Source organism: Penicillium solitum (assembly GCF_028829755.1).
Source record: "Penicillium solitum strain IBT 25940 chromosome Unknown utg000003l_segment0_segment0, whole genome shotgun sequence".
NCBI classification, from domain to species: Eukaryota; Fungi; Ascomycota; class Eurotiomycetes; order Eurotiales; family Aspergillaceae; genus Penicillium; species Penicillium solitum.
In genome coordinates this window covers 5,278,624-5,296,048 of record NW_027072123.1, presented here as the reverse complement: position 1 = coordinate 5,296,048, position 17,425 = coordinate 5,278,624, and the positions used below count along the sequence as shown (strand labels likewise).

The 17,425-nt window shown below is 48.7% G+C and overlaps 9 protein-coding genes across 9 annotated transcripts; 7 read left to right on the top strand and 2 right to left on the bottom strand.

Annotated features, from left to right (window-relative positions):
- Positions 1 to 302: 302 nt before the first annotated feature.
- skpA (SCF ubiquitin ligase subunit skpA) lies at positions 303 to 1,407 on the bottom strand. Its single transcript, XM_065605161.1, has 6 exons — positions 1,294 to 1,407; positions 1,146 to 1,214; positions 1,003 to 1,088; positions 774 to 941; positions 552 to 721; positions 303 to 495 (listed from the first exon to the last, which is right to left on the bottom strand). The coding sequence occupies exons 2-6, from the start codon at positions 1,192 to 1,194 to the stop codon at positions 489 to 491; spliced, it is 480 nt and encodes a 159-aa protein (XP_065462061.1). The 5' UTR covers positions 1,195 to 1,214; positions 1,294 to 1,407; the 3' UTR covers positions 303 to 488.
- A 772-nt stretch (positions 1,408 to 2,179) lies between these two features.
- On the top strand, positions 2,180 to 4,049 carry smp3 (glycosylphosphatidylinositol-alpha 1,2 mannosyltransferase smp3; the record flags this gene model as incomplete). The annotated part of the gene is made up of 4 exons (XM_040956561.2): positions 2,180 to 2,288; positions 2,469 to 2,851; positions 2,904 to 3,031; positions 3,104 to 4,049. The coding sequence occupies 4 exons, from the start codon at positions 2,180 to 2,182 to the stop codon at positions 4,047 to 4,049; spliced, it is 1,566 nt and encodes a 521-aa protein (XP_040812996.2).
- A 1,018-nt stretch (positions 4,050 to 5,067) lies between these two features.
- On the bottom strand, positions 5,068 to 6,786 carry N7455_005963 (putative UV excision repair protein (RadW)). The gene is made up of 7 exons (XM_040956606.2): positions 6,642 to 6,786; positions 6,527 to 6,574; positions 6,387 to 6,462; positions 6,226 to 6,305; positions 5,830 to 6,159; positions 5,300 to 5,776; positions 5,068 to 5,241 (listed from the first exon to the last, which is right to left on the bottom strand). Exons 1-7 carry the CDS (start codon positions 6,657 to 6,659, stop codon positions 5,125 to 5,127), a joined length of 1,146 nt encoding a protein of 381 aa, XP_040813034.1. The 5' UTR covers positions 6,660 to 6,786; the 3' UTR covers positions 5,068 to 5,124.
- A 1,615-nt stretch (positions 6,787 to 8,401) lies between these two features.
- On the top strand, positions 8,402 to 9,559 carry N7455_005962 (uncharacterized protein; the record flags this gene model as incomplete). Its single annotated transcript, XM_040956687.2, has 1 exon — positions 8,402 to 9,559. One exon carries the CDS (start codon positions 8,402 to 8,404, stop codon positions 9,557 to 9,559), a length of 1,158 nt encoding a protein of 385 aa, XP_040813002.2.
- Positions 9,560 to 11,544: 1,985 nt separating this feature from the next.
- On the top strand, positions 11,545 to 13,242 carry N7455_005961 (uncharacterized protein; the record flags this gene model as incomplete). The annotated part of the gene is made up of 2 exons (XM_040956582.2): positions 11,545 to 11,632; positions 11,686 to 13,130. Coding segments are annotated over 2 exons (1,533 nt in total), but the record flags the coding sequence as incomplete, so codon positions are not given.
- A 2-nt stretch (positions 13,243 to 13,244) lies between these two features.
- On the top strand, positions 13,245 to 14,129 carry N7455_005960 (uncharacterized protein; the record flags this gene model as incomplete). Its single annotated transcript, XM_065605160.1, has 2 exons — positions 13,245 to 13,295; positions 13,350 to 14,129. 2 exons carry the CDS (start codon positions 13,245 to 13,247, stop codon positions 14,127 to 14,129), a joined length of 831 nt encoding a protein of 276 aa, XP_065462060.1.
- A 467-nt stretch (positions 14,130 to 14,596) lies between these two features.
- On the top strand, positions 14,597 to 14,887 carry N7455_005959 (uncharacterized protein; the record flags this gene model as incomplete). Its single annotated transcript, XM_040956521.2, has 1 exon — positions 14,597 to 14,887. The coding sequence occupies one exon, from the start codon at positions 14,597 to 14,599 to the stop codon at positions 14,885 to 14,887; it is 291 nt and encodes a 96-aa protein (XP_040812930.2).
- A 428-nt stretch (positions 14,888 to 15,315) lies between these two features.
- Positions 15,316 to 15,588, top strand: N7455_005958 (uncharacterized protein; the record flags this gene model as incomplete). Its single annotated transcript, XM_065605159.1, has 1 exon — positions 15,316 to 15,588. The coding sequence occupies one exon, from the start codon at positions 15,316 to 15,318 to the stop codon at positions 15,586 to 15,588; it is 273 nt and encodes a 90-aa protein (XP_065462059.1).
- Positions 15,589 to 16,580: 992 nt separating this feature from the next.
- On the top strand, positions 16,581 to 16,781 carry N7455_005957 (uncharacterized protein; the record flags this gene model as incomplete). The annotated part of the gene is made up of 1 exon (XM_040956532.2): positions 16,581 to 16,781. The coding sequence occupies one exon, from the start codon at positions 16,581 to 16,583 to the stop codon at positions 16,779 to 16,781; it is 201 nt and encodes a 66-aa protein (XP_040812960.2).
- Positions 16,782 to 17,425: the final 644 nt, after the last annotated feature.

Sequence of the window (17,425 nt, the reverse complement as noted above, 5' to 3'; positions counted from 1 at the left end):
CTTTTTTGATACAAAATCTGATTGAATCGAATTGAATGTCCTTTTGCCTACTTTTTGGGATGGTCTCGATGGCCGTAGATTTTGATTGGGACGTTGCATTGGGGACATTTCCATGCTGTCTGTTCCTGATGGTGTTACTGTTCGTATCACACTTTGTAGTACAGCCTTGGATCTGCATTTTATATGCTACATTACTTTTACAACTTGGCGTTGTCGTCATAGTAGAAATATGAGCAAGGGTCGGTTTTATGACCCCGCTATCCAATGCTACTTACTAGGTTCAGGAGGATTCTGTAACAGATGTCATTGCAAGGCTAGCGATTTTTTTTAAAATCAAATCAAACCCTGGAAGAAAAATAGCAAAAGTAACGCCCCCCAAAAAAAACCACCCTGCTAGACATCAAGGGCTACGCTGCACATTGTCGTAAGCAGCCGAGAGGATATCATTTTCTGATTTTAGAAAAAAGCAACAGACACAAAATCGTCATTCAACGACTAAAGTAAAAATGTCAGCATAGATTCTATCGAATGAACATGTGATAGCCACTTACTCCTCAGCCCACTCGTTCTCGCGGCGGATCTGGTCTTCCTCCTCGGGAGTGAAGTCATTCTGGATGTTGAAGGTCTTGCGGATCTCCTCTGGGGACTTGCCCTTGATCATGTTAGCGACGGTCTTGCAGCCGACGTCGAGAAGGGCCTTAATATCCAAGTAGTTGGCAGCCTAGGAGAAGTCAGTATGTGCGTCGAAGAGCAAGTCTGAAAGCGAAACGTACGAGGATGATCTCAAAGAGCATCTCCTGGTCCACCTGCATAAACTTCTGGTCCCACTCATCAATGTCGGTGGTCTTGCGACGGTTGTCATCGTCATCGCTGGCACTGGGGGGATCGTTCTTGTGGTGTTCGCACCACTCGATGACCTTCTTAAGAACGGCCTCGTTAACCTGGACAAAGAAGTGTAAGCGACTAGTCTTGGATGCTGAATATCTGGGGGTAAACACTCACGTTTGGGATGGGGATAGCCTCTCCAGAGTCGCCCAGATCCTCAAGCATGTTCTTGATCAACACGGACCGCTCGGCGGTGGTGCGCTCTGTTCAGAATTAAGTCAGCGCCACTCGCAATAGCATCTTGCGGAAATTGTGCTTACCAACAGAGATATCTACTCCATCGGAGCTGGTGAGGGTGATAGCACTCATGGTAATGGTGAAGATGGAATCTAATGTTCAAGTGAGGTTAGCTTTGCTGGTCGCTTTCGAATAGTGCGGGGCGGTTCAGTGGTGGGGGATATTACTGACGAGGTTTCAAATATGTAGTAGATTTGTGATATCAAGATCTATTCTTCAGAGGTAGTATGTCTGAAAAAAAGTTGGTGAACGTTGGAAATGACGAGGATGTAACGAGTAGATGGCAAGTGATGAGGTTTATGAGGTTCTGGATTGCCAAAGGCGGTATCCATGGATAAGGCCAACAAGGCTCCCAAAGCCAGCCCCCACGTCTTTGTTTCTCCCGTTGCCTAGAATATATACAAAACAATCTTGGTTTGACTCATTATTTTACTTCAAAGAACCCTTTGGAGCAAGAAACTGACCCGAAACGTACTAGTAGCCTATTAGCTTGGGGACAAATAATCGGGGAACCTAGGGTGCTGCCTGCAAGCAGCCCTGGCTTAACTCTTAACTCTGGACTAAGCCAGAAGCAATGGCGGACATATCTATTTAGTTCCGGCGATGTCTAGGTAGACAGGCAACTAGAGCATTTTAGGAAATATATGTTCTGTTGGAATTATCTCATTCTTTGTCAGATTGTCGATCTACCAACTCTCGTATCTTAGGGTATGGAGTAGTATACGAGATCTATACAACATACGACATCAACAGATGTATCAATCATATTAACAAAGAGTTTGATGTATACATCCCTAGATATATGTGCGTACTGGAAATAAGATTCGACTAAAATATAGTAATATCTAGTATAGTACCTAGTATAGTATGTATATAGTAATAGACTGATCTATTACACTCTCCGCTTAACGCGAAGCCCCAGTGATATCATTGTCCAATACGCGTTTACTTTCCTTCTTCTTAGCCCATCCCCTTCCACTCCTTTCTTTCACTTCATTCCTTACCATTTTTTTCATTCTTTAATCCTTTCTAATAATGTTCCCGGGTTTCTCTAACCATGTGGCGTCGAACATATTTATTGTTACTGTTGATTCGCGTTTACTTCGCACTATCGCCAAGCTATCTACATCCCGATGAGAATTTCCAAGGCCCAGAGCTTTTTGCAGGTGTGTTCAACTGTCCAATAATCGCTTGACAAATCGCAATCATACGGCGACTGCGCAAACGCGTGGAAATCTTTGTTGCGATTTTCCCCAAAGCAAAAAAAAAAAAGCGCGATCCGGCAGTCCCGCGACTCCCCTATACAAAGGGGGAAAATAATATTGACCAAAATCGCCTACATGCAGGTCGCATATTCTCATTTCCTTCAAAGTTACCATGGGAGTTCACGGTTGAACACCCCATACGCAGTATATTCCCACTATGGGCAACCTACGAGCTTCCAATGAGCCTTTTGAAATGGTTCTATACTGAAATCGGGTCCGGCAGCCCCCCACCCCACTTGGTTTACTATGCGCTGCGCGGTGGGATGTTTCTGTTAAGTTTTGTTCTGGAGGACTGGGCGATCTATGAGCTAGTGCCTTCCCCGCGTCACCGGCGCGCAACAGTGGTGCTGGTGGCCTCGTCGTATGTCACCTGGACATATCAGACGCACACATTCTCCAACAGCCTCGAGACCCTGTTGGTTGCCTGGGGGTTGGTTCTGATTCGGCGCATTGTTGAGAATAAGGTGCGAGAGATAAAGCTTCAAAGCACACAATTCGCGCTGACTTCAGTCGCAGCGACACTCGTCCTTCTTCTCCCACGCTGTGCTCGCCTTCATCGCCGTCGTGGGCGTCTTCAACCGCATCACCTTCCCGGCTTTCCTTCTATTCCCGGGCCTACAATTGCTGCCGCAGTTCAAGCGCAAGTGCGTCAATCTGCATACACTTCACCTCCAGCTCTAACCTATACACATGTGCTAACCCCGCGTTCGCACCAGACCACTCTCCCTCGCAGCATTCCTCCTCTTCGGCCTCTTCTTTTCCTTTATCGCGGTCTACGCAGACACGACCTTCTACCGGCCGACATCCTCCATCATCAGCACCATCCGCGATCCCATAATAACTCCCCTCAACAACCTCATCTACAACACCGACACTTCCAACCTAGCCCAGCACGGCCTCCACCCCCACCACCAACACTTCACTGCAAACCTCCTCCAACTCCTCGGCCCAGCCTATATAGCCATGCTAGTCTCCCTCTTCAGCTGGCCACTGGTGCCATACTGGATGCGCAATGTGCGCGCGCTCTCCGCGCTCTCCGCGACGATGCTCCTCTCCCTTTTCCCACACCAAGAACCACGCTTCCTCCTCCCAGCCGTGCCCCTCCTCCTCAGCTGTGTCCCCATGCGCCGGTCCCGCCTCCTCCTCGTTGTGTGGGTCATCTTCAACGCAGCAATGGGCTTCCTCATGGGCGTGTACCACCAAGGCGGCGTCGTCCCGACGCAGCTAGCGATGCGCGGCATCGTCTCGTCTAGCACAACACACCATATCCCTTCCGCGACGGTCTTCTGGTGGAAGACATACTCACCGCCACTGTGGCTTCTCGGTGGTGACAACCAGACCACAGAGATCCAGACGCAGGATCTCATGGGGATGTCCGGTGTGGAGATGATGTTGCAGCTGGAGCAGGTTGTACCCAGCTGCTCGAATCCATCATCTGTATTCCTGGTCGCGCCTACATCGGCTGCTTTCCTTGATGACTACGCTGTATCTGCGCCTCAGAGCCGAGACCAGAACTTGCAACTTCATCCACTTTGGTCGTATCGCAAACATCTTAACTTGGATGACATGGACTTTGGCGATGACGGGATCCTGCCGACTCTGAAACGGGTCGTTGGGCGCCGTGGACTGGGTGTTTGGTCTGTGAGGAGATCTTGCAAATAAGTCTTACTTCTGTTTCTACTTCTTCTTGTCCATGAATTGTACTATGTACTATATTCACGGATGGGTCGTTGTATTTTGTTCATCTTCTGTATTTGAGACCTACACTCTCATTTAGATCTGGACTATAAATCTCTCTCTTTTTTTTTTCTGAATATTTTCGGTGCATGTTAGGGTTATGGGTCCGTAAGATACCTTTTGCATTGGGGATGGGCGTGAATTGAGTTGATATCTTTGGGTTCTAGTCTACTGTACTTAGTTACCTATACCTACATGTAAGTAGTACTAGTTCAATTTATTCATTGACTTTTTTGTTCTTATCTAGGCTGGTCAGCTGGTTATGGTCTGTGAGCATCACTGGCCATGGCCAGTTCGAATGTCGAATACCTAGGTAGCTACGAGATATAAACCTATCACAGGGCAAAAAGACATAAAAAAGGCAACCAAAGAGACAAGCTTTAAAAGTCTATCTGATAAGGGACGATAAGGGCTATATATATCAACTCGAGGCTAGGCCACGACATATATAGTAAATGCTGTGTGGGGACCTCAGGAAATATTACTCTGATTTGGGCGGTCTTCGCGGTCCCAACTCCCAAGTGGAGGTGAGGATATAAACTTCTCCAATCATACGGATACATTTCAACCATTCGCAGGTCATCTGCATATCTGTCTACCTGCATATAAAATGCGCGTGACCACCAATGAAAATCACCCCATGACAGATGACCAGATCGAAGATCGCCACTTATCCCAGCTACAATCTTACACAACTACTCACATACTCTATGTGCAGCGAACAGGTCCCATTTTGCCCATTAAGGTAATTACATAACAGGCGTATTAGGGAGAGAGAACAGCGGGATGCGAAGAAGCCCAGTTCACACTCAGCAAGTAGAAACTCAGGGACGCCAAGCTGAGCACTGGGTCGTATTCATGGGAAGAGGTCCGGGGTGAGGAGAGATGGGAATCAATTCAAACAGCAGCATGCTTGGTATTCATCATAGAACATAACGTTAGAGGGGGGGAAAGTAAGGGAGGAAGAAAAGAAGTCGAGAGAGAGAGAAGATATAATTCTTTACTGCTCATCCTCGTCCGGCTGGTCGAAGAGGAAGTTGGCAGCGAGCTCCTCGTTCTTGTCGCAGGCGAAGTAGGCCTGGATGACGGAGTCGCGGGGGAAGCCGAGACGGCACAGCTGATTGTGGGTTAGTTATAAAAGGCAACAATGATAAAGGGGACGCTATTCAACGTACACGCTCAATGGCATCGCGCTCTTCTTCCGTAACCGAAATGGCCTGCGCGCCGGGTGGCAGAGCACCCTCCTCGTCCTCAAGTTCCTCACCCAGAAGCTGCAGGAATTGATCGGAGTTTTGTCCGATGATTGACGCAATCTGGGGATTCCCAGCGGCGACCTGTTGCAGGATGGGCTCGAGCATGTGAGGCTGCTGTTGAACAAGCTGACGAAGCTGTTGGAAGTGGGGGTTGCTGCGGAGGAACTCTAGGCTGCCGAGAGCTTCACCACCAGCGGCACCGGCGCCGGCACCAGCAGCACCGCGAGATCGGCCACCACCTTCACCACCGGCCTGAGCGGCAGCTTCGAAGAGGTTGAGGTGCGGCTCGTCGCCACCGGAAGGAGCAGCGGGGGCAGCAGGAGCAGCGCCAGTAGGGGCTGGCTCTGAGGCTTGTTGCTGTTGTTGTTGTTGCTGTTCCTGGATGTTATCGGGAATACCCTGTCGTGATCATTAGCAAACATTCAAGGCGTAACTTTTAACCAAAAGCTTACGGTCAGAAGGTATTCGATGGCACGGTCAGGGTTGTAGAATGCGGCGCGCATGGCACGGTCGATATCAGTGCGTGCGAAGCCCATTGCCTCCATCTGGACAACTGCTCCCTCAGCGGCAGAGCCCATGGTGAGGGCGGAAGGATCTCCGAAGGCGGGACCGCTCGATGGAGCAGGAGCTGCACCGGCCGGGGATGGGGTCGCGGGGGCGACAGAAGGGGGAGGAGCGGCGGCAGCATGGGGAGCTGGGGGAGGGGCGGGTGTTGACACAGGAGCTCGGGCAGCTGGGGTCGAGGGAACCTGGGAGGCGGTAGAGGCGGCGGCCTTGGGTTGCTGAGCATCAATCCGTCAGTTTTGACCCAATCATTACGGAAATCATAGACGAGGTTTATCCCATACCTTTGAAGGCAAGCACACTAGGAAATCCTTCTCTTGGATGTTGTAAGATTCGACTGTCTTGTCATCCTGAAGGATCTTTCCTACAAAGAGAAGAAAAAAAAGCGATGGTTAGACATGACACCGTGGATAGAGAACCTGTCTATCAAGAGGGAGATACGAACCAGAGTAGATGACCTTCATGCGCTCTGCCTCATATTCGCCTTTTTCTTGGGCGATTTTGACCTTGACCTCGCGAACCTAAACAGATGAGCCCCGCACTCGATGACGCTGGCTAGTTGTAGCGAAGGGGGAACAAACGTACAGTCTCAGAAGGTTCGACATCGATGACGAACTTCTCCTGCTTCAGGTCCTATGTGTCGATGATTGTCAGCAGTCTGTGGCTGTGAGGACCCCAAGGGCAAGTTTTCAAAACGGACCTTGAAAGTGAGCTTCATTTTGCCGCTTTGGAGTAAAACCAGGGAGAAAAGGGGCAGGGAGAGCAGATGACGAATTGATATAGGAGAAAGGGAGAGTAGTTGATGCAAAGGATCCTCTCAGCGATGAAGTCGAAGAAAAGTCGAAGAGAGGGAAAAGAAAGTAGGAGGGGAGCATTCAGAGTGACGATGATCGATAGCAAACGAGTACCGTGACCGCCTTCGGATTTACTTCCACCAGAATAGTTTGCCTCTTCTTATGTTGTATGCCTGGTGATGTTCTTTTTAGATGTTCTTTTTAGATATCTTTTGAGATATCCGTTTAAATGTGAAGACGGTAAAAAGCATACTTTGTGCAAGAGACTTTTCTATCTATAACCAGGGACCATGGACTACTCAACGATCAAGCCATGATAACTTCACCGCGCATCTTGTCCGAAGGATCTCTTGATCTTAGACTATTTTTGTTATTATTGTGCACAGCTCTCTCTTCATGTGCACATGTGCACATAATAACTCAGGTCTACCCCATTTGATTCCAAGCTGGTTGCCTATCGGCCGCCTCGATGACAACATCCCAGGCAGACATTGAGAGTCCATAGGTTGGGGATGTAGATCTGTGTCCCAATTTGGTCCGAATGACATTGAAGGCTTTTCTAGAATGAATACTCGGCACTGTTGAACTCCTATATACTACAGTAAGTATTAAGCGCCACTATTGCCTCTCAAGTAAGTAGCACGGACGTCGTACATCGCACATATACCCACACAGAAAAAGGATACATATGAAAAAAAAATCCACAAAACACGCCAAATCTATTAATTAAATTTGACAAATACTAGCAATTGCATGCGGCAGACTTCATCCGGAAAGACATTGACCGAATCACAGGTAGACTTCAGGACAATCCACCCCGTATATACTCCATTCCTGCAGGACAGGTCATGATATCCCGATTGTGCTTCTGTGACTATGGAATATGGATCTATAAAATGTACAAAGTACCATTTTGAATTTGGCTAAACTCACACTATACTTAGTTCTGTCCGGTCTAACCGAGATCCAGGGGAGCGCGGAGATTTTCCTCTCGCAAGGGAGAGAGATACATCACATTCGGTCCGCACTATTGAGATCGAGAGAGGATCCGCCACCTCGACTGGGCGGTGTTAATCTACAAGACTGATGGATCAGATTGAATAGTGCCATTGTTATAGTAAGATTAACCAAACTATCGGATTTCTACTCTGCAGGACAGGTCTGGGCAGGGGCCCTACCCCAGAATTAGGCGCCATAGCTTCGCCTCCTATGGCTAGAAATACGACAATTGCCAATATCCACACACAATTATGCATCTCCAGCGGGATTTCTCTACCTCAACCAATCGACATAATCCTTGTCAAGCCGATTCTTATCTACAAAGTTTAACCATCATGCTGGAATGATGGATCAGACCGATCTCTTTTGGGAAAGAGAAATTGACAGGTTGAGACTGCTTCCTCGATATACTTTGAGCCACGCTGAGATCCGCATCGCCCCGTCCCGTGTTGCGAACCCTCTTGTGCGTCCACGCATGCTCAACTCATAAATATGGACGTCTTCCCTCTCATGAAATCTGTAGATTCCTTACACTCATTGCGTGCATTGGTAAACGTCTGGGATTGGCAGTCTGCCAACATTTGACGTCTCCACACTCTCTTGTTCTCTTTTTGATATACTTCCAGGCCATTCCTTTTGCCCAAGTCTTTCTCTCTTTTCCATTATCATGTCTTATCTATCTTACTCACTGGCGGCGGCCTCCCTGCTCGTAACATTCATTGTCACCATTCTTAATGGCATCTGCTACGCAACCTCGAAAGCCTCACCCGATGTGGCTTCAACTATCCTAAGTGCAGTGAGCTGCGTGGCTTTGATTGCCCTCAGTCTGCTGCACCACCAAAACATTCAAGCCGGCCGCCAACAATGCATCTATTTCGCCGGTGGATATCTACTCATTGCCGCTGCCGCATCTGCCGGAGCAATAGCAATGAGCCCTCAAGCCTCGGTCTTTGTGGTTCGCTCTGTGTTCTGGGCATTATCGGTCTTTGCACAAGGCTTGTACTGTGGATTCCTCGTGATGACACTAGTCCAGGAGAAATCCAATCCTGAATGGCCGCGTGCCTACTCCGAAGAGCCCTATTCCCAGGAGCTCAAGGATATCCCACAAAGCCTTAATTTCCTCCCATCTCCCCCTCGAGTATGCGATTTGTCCGAGCTATTCGAACCCAAAAGATCCTCACTTCGCAAATTCCCTCGGCGGTCCAGCCGCTACTCAGACGCAACACTCTGTCCTTCAAGCGCCAAGGAAGAAAAGCACGCTTCCATCGACACAAATTCCTCAACCCACACCTCACCAAGCCCATCCCCAACACGGGACAGAAGGCCAGACACCCTCCCAGACCGGGATACTCACGCCCTCCTCCGAGGCCCCCACAGCATCCGCAGCATGCCCAGCCTACGCCGCAACCCACCAACCGCACTCTCTTTAGATAGTCTAGTACACCCATCAATGCCTTCACCAACCGCGTCCACAATCCGCGTGGACTCCCCAACACAGTCCACCTCCAACAGCTCAACGTGGGAATACAACCCATTCGGCGAGGACAACATCCACCCTCTCTTCCGCTCAACAAGCCCCTGTCCATCCCCAACATTTGCACCAGGCACCATGGTCAAAGCCTCGCCGAGCGCGGGACATACCATCACCCCAGGGACGATCACGCGCATGAGATCTGCCCGCTCCCTCCGCGACCAGGCGATGCGTACGCCCTCCCCGTTGCCTGGATTGGAGTCGGACGAAACCACCCGCACGAGACCGAATCCGACTCGAGGTGGTTTTACGAAGAAGAGATATGACTTGAACGAATCCCCTTATGAAAAGTGATTGATCTACCTCGGTACATCATTATCCGCATGACTTGCAATGTTTGTTTTTTTTTGTTCTGTTCCTTGACTTTTGGCCTTCTGCTTTTTTTTTGTATATGATGGACGGATCTTTGAATATATTTGTGTATATAGGAAATGGGTGGGTGGTATAATTGGATATTTTGAAATGAATTGCGATTGCATATACTGATCCGGTGAAAGTATATATAGTGGAGTTGAGTAGGAAATGTGACTTTAATTGCGATTTGTATTTTCTCATTACGCCTTTGTATTGGATGATACCTCGAAATTTCCTTCCATTCTATAACGAAGTATTTTCCCATGATAATCATAGACAGCCTTGAAGAGTGGCGAAAGAGATGTAATATTATACGTTTCGTGTTAGTAGCTGATGACGTGGACTACAGCACCTTGGAGGAACAGACACATTCTCTATTGAAAATACTAGTACGGAGTAGTAGGTTTGTAGAAATGTTTATAATAATTATTAGAGCCAATAGCATAGTATACTTTGTAGAGTATATTGTAGGTCATCCGCATGCGTTGCTGTCACCGACTCTTAGACCGAGTGGGTCCGTATATTTTTTTCTGTAGGGGGAAGGGATATAGAAGGTAGAAGAGTATAATATTAGATAGGATATGAATAAAGTATATTCATGACAATCAAGTCGAAAAGACAGACAATACAGACAATACAAACAATATCAGCATACTATCTAGACACGTAAACTCCTTTATGTTCACGGGGCCAAATACTCTGCCGGAAGTGGCTGGGGATCAGAGACACGTAGGGAGTATGGAGTATGGAGTACATGACTCTATTGTTCCCAGGCAGAAGTAATAGAATGAATAGAATGAATGAAATTTATACCCCGTAGTCTATTCAAGGTTTGAATGTATATCATGTATATAATGTATAATGTGTAGGTGTTTGTATGCTCTTCTAATTCCCGAGCCTCCGCCGAGTCACGAAAAAGTCGCCGATGCTCAATAGACCAATAGACCAGGGAAGAAGAATGGATTCTTTCTACGGAGGAAATAGAATCCATTTGAATTGAGAATGCGAATACATAGTATTCTTTCTCGAGAGATGATTATTCTATTGTTTCTTATTGTTAACCTATGGGAGAAGAATCCAAGGTTCAGCTCTATTCCCCCAATAATCAACTTGTTTTGACCTTTTCCCTTTCTTCTTCTTCTTCTACTCTCTCGACCTTTTTTTTTCTCTCTTCTCATCTTCTCTCTTCTTATTCGCCTTCTTCTACTTTTTCTATTTTCATCGTTCTTACTCATTTGTCATATTCCTCCCGTGTTCTTTTTTTTATTTCGACTTCCATTCCGTTTTTCTACTATCTCTATCTGTTCTCTGTCTACCCCCCCGTTTTTTTTTTACTTGGCCCCGTTTTCCCCATCCACCCGGTCAAATCCTGCAGTAGATCTCTGCTTTTTCTCTTTTTACTTCGCATCTTTTTCCCAAATCCATCGCTTTGGTAAGTGATTTCGTGAATCTGGACTGCTGGTTACATCTATCTCCCTTCCAATTTCCCTTGTTTTCCCGATCCTTGAACACCGCAAAAACCCTGTCTCCTTGATCTTGGCCTTGAGGTTCTTTGGTTCTTTGGACTCTTGGGACCTTGGGACCTTGGGACCTTTAGGGATCTTTTGATCTTTTGATCTTCGGATCTTTGATCGCGTGTATCTTCTACTTCGCGCTTTTCCTGCCAAGCCTTTTTTTCCACTGCTACCAACAGTGACGTTTCCTTTCTGCATTCTGCATTTGGCAACGCGACTTGTACCTTTTTTTTTTCCTTTTTCTACTATTTTCCCCCTTTGAAAGCCACTGTACTGTTTTTAAAATCCGATGATGTATCCTACATTCGATCTACTGTTCAATTCCCGCTCACCCTGATTTCCCGCTCACCCCCTTGCTGCTACTGGATCAATTTTCCCCGTTCAAAACTGATTTTCTCCAGACCAACAGCGATGGTGGGAAGAAGAAAGAATCGCGCGGCTGCACAGCCTGCTGCCAGAACTCCTAGTATCTCTACGCGATCTGGGCGCACCGCACAAGGTAAGTTCATACAAGTCGGCGCTATTGGTCCCATCTCTGACCCTCATGTATAGATACCAATACCATTATTCCAGGTCCCACTACTACTCGTGGAAGAGGTCGTGGCAGAGGACGTGGTCGCGGCCGTGGCCGCGCCAGTCTTCCTGGCCATCTTCCTGCTAATGAATCATTGAGCGGACCAGAAGTTCGCTCGCGCATCATCAAATTAAAAATTTCCCCACTCAGACTAATTCAACATGCTGAATCGGCTTCTGGTGCCTACGAGGAAAATGAAAACGCAATTGCCGTCTCACAAAACCCAGAGACCCCTCGCACTCGGCGTCCTCGACATCCTCGGACTGTTCCTGAGTCTTCACGGACCACCCGGCAGTCAGCAAGACTGAAGCCGGATGGAGATGGCGCCTTCGAAGAAGATGTCTCACCAACCAAGGCCGTTGATAATCAAATCACCGAGCCAGACGATGATGACATGGACTCTGACCACTATGATGAGGAATTCAAATCCGAACCCCCATTCCAAAAAATCTCTCAATCTCCTGAACCTCGCATGGTTGCTTCAGCCCCCGTGTCGCCTGGAGCTACTCAAATCGACCCTGCTGATGCCATGGTCGACGATATGAACAATAACATGAACAACATCTCAGAGCCAGCCAAAGCAAAGGCCGAGGAAACCCCCGTCGGTCAAAGTCCCAGTATTTCCCAGATTGAAGCAGCGCCATTCAATGCGGTGTCTTCACCCCGACTTGCGCGCAAGCGGAAGTCACTTGAACTGCAAAACGAAAACCCGGATATTGATTCCGAGGATCTTATGAACAAAAAGCTTCGCGTTGATGAGACTGAACTCGAAGATACGCCAGAGAGCCACTTCCAAAATGGCACCGAACTTGATACTCAAAATGAAACATCTCCCGAGGACATCCCTATTCCTTCTGAAGAATTTGACCCCCCTGCTTACAACCCCACTGTTCGAGGAGGCCGTGGAGGTCGAGGATCCCGTGGCGGCCGCGGTCGAGGACGTGGTCGGGGCCGTGGTCGCGGAAGCCGCGGTGGATTCGTTGGCCCTATTCGACCTACAGCAGTCACCAAGCCTCGCGGTGGTCGAGGACGTGGCCGCGCCAAGGCCACCATTATCAAACGTGGCAAGAAAATCGAAGACGAGATCTGGGACGCCGCCGAAAATTGGCGTGGTCCCACCCCATCGCCTACTCCTGAATCAATGCCGACAAAAACTCGCCAGGAGGAAATGTCTGCGCTTTTCAAGAAGGTTGGCCAGGCGCAGCATATTGCGTTGAGTTTCATGGCCGATCAGACCATGCACAGACTTGCTCGCGATAAAAATGCTCACAAAGACTGTCCTGAATTCGAACAAGTCCAGCGGGATCTGGATGAGTACGAACGCAAGGCAATTGAGAGAGTGAACAACGAATACAAGGTGAACACCGAGTTGGAGACTCGAAAGTATGAAGCCAATGTTCACAATATCAAAAACACCTCAAGGGTAAGTTTGGATTTTATTCGTTTCATCTCATTACTGAAGGATTCTAACCTGTGGAAACAGCTACTCCTCGAGCAAGTCCAAAAGGAGACGCTTACAATGCTTAAGGGCAAGATGATGGCCATGATCCAGGGCCGCAGGGTGGCCGAGGATGATGAACACACCGAGGTAAGTGCACTGAAGGCTTTCAAAAAAACGAATACGCAGCTAACCCGTCTCCAGTACGATACATCGGATTCAGAAGAATCCGTGAAGCAATTCCTTTTCCGAGACGCCGAGACGGCGGTAAGACAGGAGGAGCGTGGATTTGCAGCCGACACAGTTCGAGAGCTGGAGGGGGCAGTTGACTTTGTGGCAGCGGAGGAGGGATGGGATGAATTCGTCCAGAGAGCACGGATGGGCCGCTTGCACGAGGAGATCGCACCAACAGAAATGACCGACGAAGACGCTCTGCGAACGTATGCCAAGGATGCCTTCAGCAGCATACTTCATGCAGCCACCTACGTCCAGGACCACGAGGCGACTGGCAAGGCCGTCGGCTACGATGGCGCCGCTGATTTCCCAGTGCACCCACGTGCACTTTCTATTCTGGCAGATGCAGCTCTGACCGAGCCCCTGCCACAACACCTCCCAATGATGCGCACCGACCCCGGCACCCACCACCGTGCTCTCCTCCCCCAGCCCACCCACGCCCACCCGGGCCGTCCTCCCTCCTCCCTCCACGGCCACGGGCCAACAGACCCGCGGTCGTTCATCCTGCCACGGCCCACCCCAACCCAGCAGCCGCGGCGCCTTCTCCCCGCCCGCCAGCAGCTGGGTTTGGGGATGGGCCTGCCGGACCCGTTCGCGATGAACGGGCCGCCGCAGCTGCCCCCTCCCCCGGGCTCCAACTTCGCGCGCCTGCCCCTGCCGGGCTACATGCCCCAGGGCCACGCGCCCTCCCTGTACTTCCCGCCGCCGCCGCCCGGATCGCACCCCCCACCCCCGCCGCGCGGGTACTAGACCCGCCGGCTTGTACCAAGATGTTTGTGTAGCGTTCCCCGCAGTTGATACCAATTCTTTTATTTTTTGTACGTTTAGTTGCGATGCCCTCCCCCCTGAGTGGGGATAGGGGGGAGGGCATCAGAATGAATCGAGTTTTTCTCTCGTTTGAATTGATTTCTGTATGAGGTGAGATGTAAGATAAAGATAGTAAATAGTAAGCGATGAGATATGTGAATGTCAAAGCAAAACAAGTTCAAATTGAAAGTGAAAATGAGCAGGAAGTGAGCAATGAGAGAGATTCAAATGAAACCAAGAAATAGTAATGTGAGGGAAGCCATAATAAGAGAAGACGCCAGAAGCAATCTTCCACAGGGAGCCTTTGTTATCCTGTCATATTTAATCCTTTTACATCCCCCTTCTCATCTTCCACTTCTTCTCACCTTCTTTCACTCATTCACCTTCTTTCATGCATCTCACCTTCTTTCATGCATCTCACCTTCTTGAACCGGGCACCGGGAAATATCCAGCTGCCACTGGAACGGCGATGGTGCTTGCCGGGAGCGCACCGATGGATCAGTCTGGGACTGCGGAAGATTGGCGCCATCCTGGCCAAGAAGATGCTACTTGGCATCGAATCTGCCATCGCCAGAGCTAAGGCATCATCCCCAAAAGCCATGAGACTTCTTACATGCTCGGCATGTCCGCGAAGGGATGCATGCCGTGAGCATCGCTATGCTCATTCGCGACCCGTCATGCTGTTGAAAGCTACAAAGTAACGGCAGAGCATGCACGCACTGTCTCATACTCTGTCGGAGAGCACGCATCACTCTCCATGATAAAATCGCCCATCAACAATGACCTGAAATGGTAGCTAACAACTGCTACGCCAGCTGCGCTGGCTTCTTTGTTTCTTGGACATACGACGAAAGCCCTACCCCTCTACCACAAACTGCTCGGGCTCGTCCTCGTCTGATGTTTCCTTCTGCGGACTGCTTTTGAAAGTCTTCAGAGTACGGATTTCAGTATACTAATTATCCTCTGCTACTCCGTAGCCCTATATAAATACCACCCACCAAACTCATCCCTGAGACGAAGCCGATCCACCAAAGACAGGATTCGTCTGCGATGACTTCTCTCTCTTTTCAAGCAGCCCCACAAGTTAAACGAGAGAGTCTGGGTAAATCCCGTCAGAGGAGAGGCAGAAATGGCCATCACCTTCAAAGTCGACCGAAAGAAGCACCAGGTCAAAATGGAGACCTGGGAGTGGAACTCGAATGTTCCAAATCCCCATCTCTTTCAATCCTGTGTGATCGAAAAGACTGGTGATAAAATCACAGTCTCCCAATATCAATTCACAATACCCTTCAATTACATGCTCCAACGACCCGCGAAATATCCCAGAGAGACCGATGTTCAGCTTGAGAAACAGCACCTCATCAATGTGGCAGCTTCGGTATGGCCTGGCGAAAAGACATGACTTTCATGAGAAAACTCGAAGGGAAGGAAAGTGAGAGGAGAAAAAAGCAAAGAAGGCAAAGAAGCAAAGACAGTGGTCTAGAATCTCTGCCATTGAGATCGATTTGCTTCGGGTACACTTTCGGCAAATCCTGACGTTCATTGGGGATAACACCACGGATCAATCGACTGGTATTAGATAAATGTGCAAAAGATCGAAACGTTCCAGGGGAACGAGTCCGACATTGCGACCTTCGATATAGTTCGTACCATCAGTCTGGGGTGCATGCGCCATTTCCGAAGATTGAACGTTGCGTTTAGTTGTGGTCGTTATGCCTCATACGTTCTTTACAACCGTACTTGCCCCAGATATCAAAGCCAGTTTAATCTCTATGTCGGCTCTCGACAAAGAAAACATCGGCACATGGGTAAAAAATGGGGTTATGACGTTCAAACTTCAAGATCACGGATGTCAAGAATCAGTTGTCGGCTTTGCAACCTGCGAAGGCGAGCACTACTGGTTGAACTGCTCTGGCATTAACAAAGTGGATGTCATGCTAGATTGTAATCTACCCTCTGGCTCTCCCAGATTCATTTTTACCACGAAGAAAGGCTCTCCCGTGCCTATCTCAATTGATTTGGCTCATCGTCGAGCCTGTCATGCCGGAGAAAATATGGTACGAAATATGGAAACCCGCGCAGATCGCCTCAAATTGAAGAAGGGAGCTGGTGTCACGTTTCCATGTACACCGTGCATTAAAGGCAAGGGCCATGCCCTCCCCTTCGGTAAAGAAAGATCCATTCGTTCTAAACCAGGTGAATTCCTGTATCTTGACGTCTGGGGACCAATTTCAATCGCTTCACACGGAGGAGAGAGATATCTTGTCACTTTTACTGACGACGCAACTCGATTTTGCTGGCTTTTTCTTCTTAATACACGACAACCCATTTGTCAGGCCTCCATTACTCGTGGCATTGATGAATTTTGCGAAGACTAACAGATTAGTGCACATCATGCCGGAACCACTGGCCGAATCGTTCCCAGATCTGACTACTCGGAGTCATGATATACAAAAGGCAAACAAATCCCAGGAAGAGCGCCGCTCCGCCCGTAAAGTGAGCATCAGTTCACTTGCTACCCGCGGGCAGTTTCTTCCTGTCACTCTCTTGCCTCTGTTGAATCAGAGCAGCATTCTTCGACGGGATTTGAATTGACTGATTCTGATTCGAAAAAGCTCCAAAAGCGAATCAACATCCTTAATTGCAATGGTGAATGTGACTATTCGTACCCATTCGGTAGAAGAGTATGGACATGACACCCCCGACAAATTGTTTGAGGGAGCATATGACCCGTCCGTTGTCCGTTTCCTTTGCCAAAATGCAAGATGATACTGATTAATGTGACTGCTTTTAGGCAAACATGAATATTCCAACTCTATTAGAGAGCATTCAGCATACCTCCGAGTTCCAATCCATCCAAGAAAAGCCTGCCGAAGAATGCCGGTGAAAAATAGCAGATGTATGCGCACGACATGGCAACGTCAGTGAAATGGATGGCAATTCCAGGGCCATCGAATACCACTGGAAATCATCCAGAGAACGATTTCCAAATTCTCCGGAGAAAGATGAAGAAGGTCACTGCAGCCCCTTCTAGGATATTGGACAGGGGCTAGAATTATACGCCCCAAACCCACGCCCAAGAACCCATTGGTCGTGGTGAATGGGCGAAATTTCCCAGGAAGCACCATAAGACGATTTACACAACCGTTCTTACCACTAGGGCGCAGGTCGCGTACTCTCTACTTATCTGGAGATGCCATCTGTCTTGAAGACTCACACCACAGATCTTGCCGGTTTCA

Bases quoted from the DNA above. Each gene is read 5' to 3' on its own strand.
- skpA (XM_065605161.1), bottom strand. From the start codon at position 1,194: ATGAGTGCTATCACCCTCACCAGCTCCGATGGAGTAGATATCTCTGTT. The intron at 1,089-1,145 runs GTAAGCACAATT...AATTCTGAACAG, and splicing joins TGGAGTAGATATCTCTGTTG to AGCGCACCACCGCCGAGCGG. The intron at 722-773 runs GTACGTTTCGCT...GACTTCTCCTAG, and splicing joins TGCTCTTTGAGATCATCCTC to GCTGCCAACTACTTGGATAT.
- N7455_005963 (XM_040956606.2), bottom strand. The intron at 6,463-6,526 runs GTACGTTTGTTC...TCATCTGTTTAG, and splicing joins ATGTCGAACCTTCTGAGACT to GTTCGCGAGGTCAAGGTCAA. The intron at 6,160-6,225 runs GTATGGGATAAA...ATTGATGCTCAG, and splicing joins TAGTGTGCTTGCCTTCAAAG to CAACCCAAGGCCGCCGCCTC.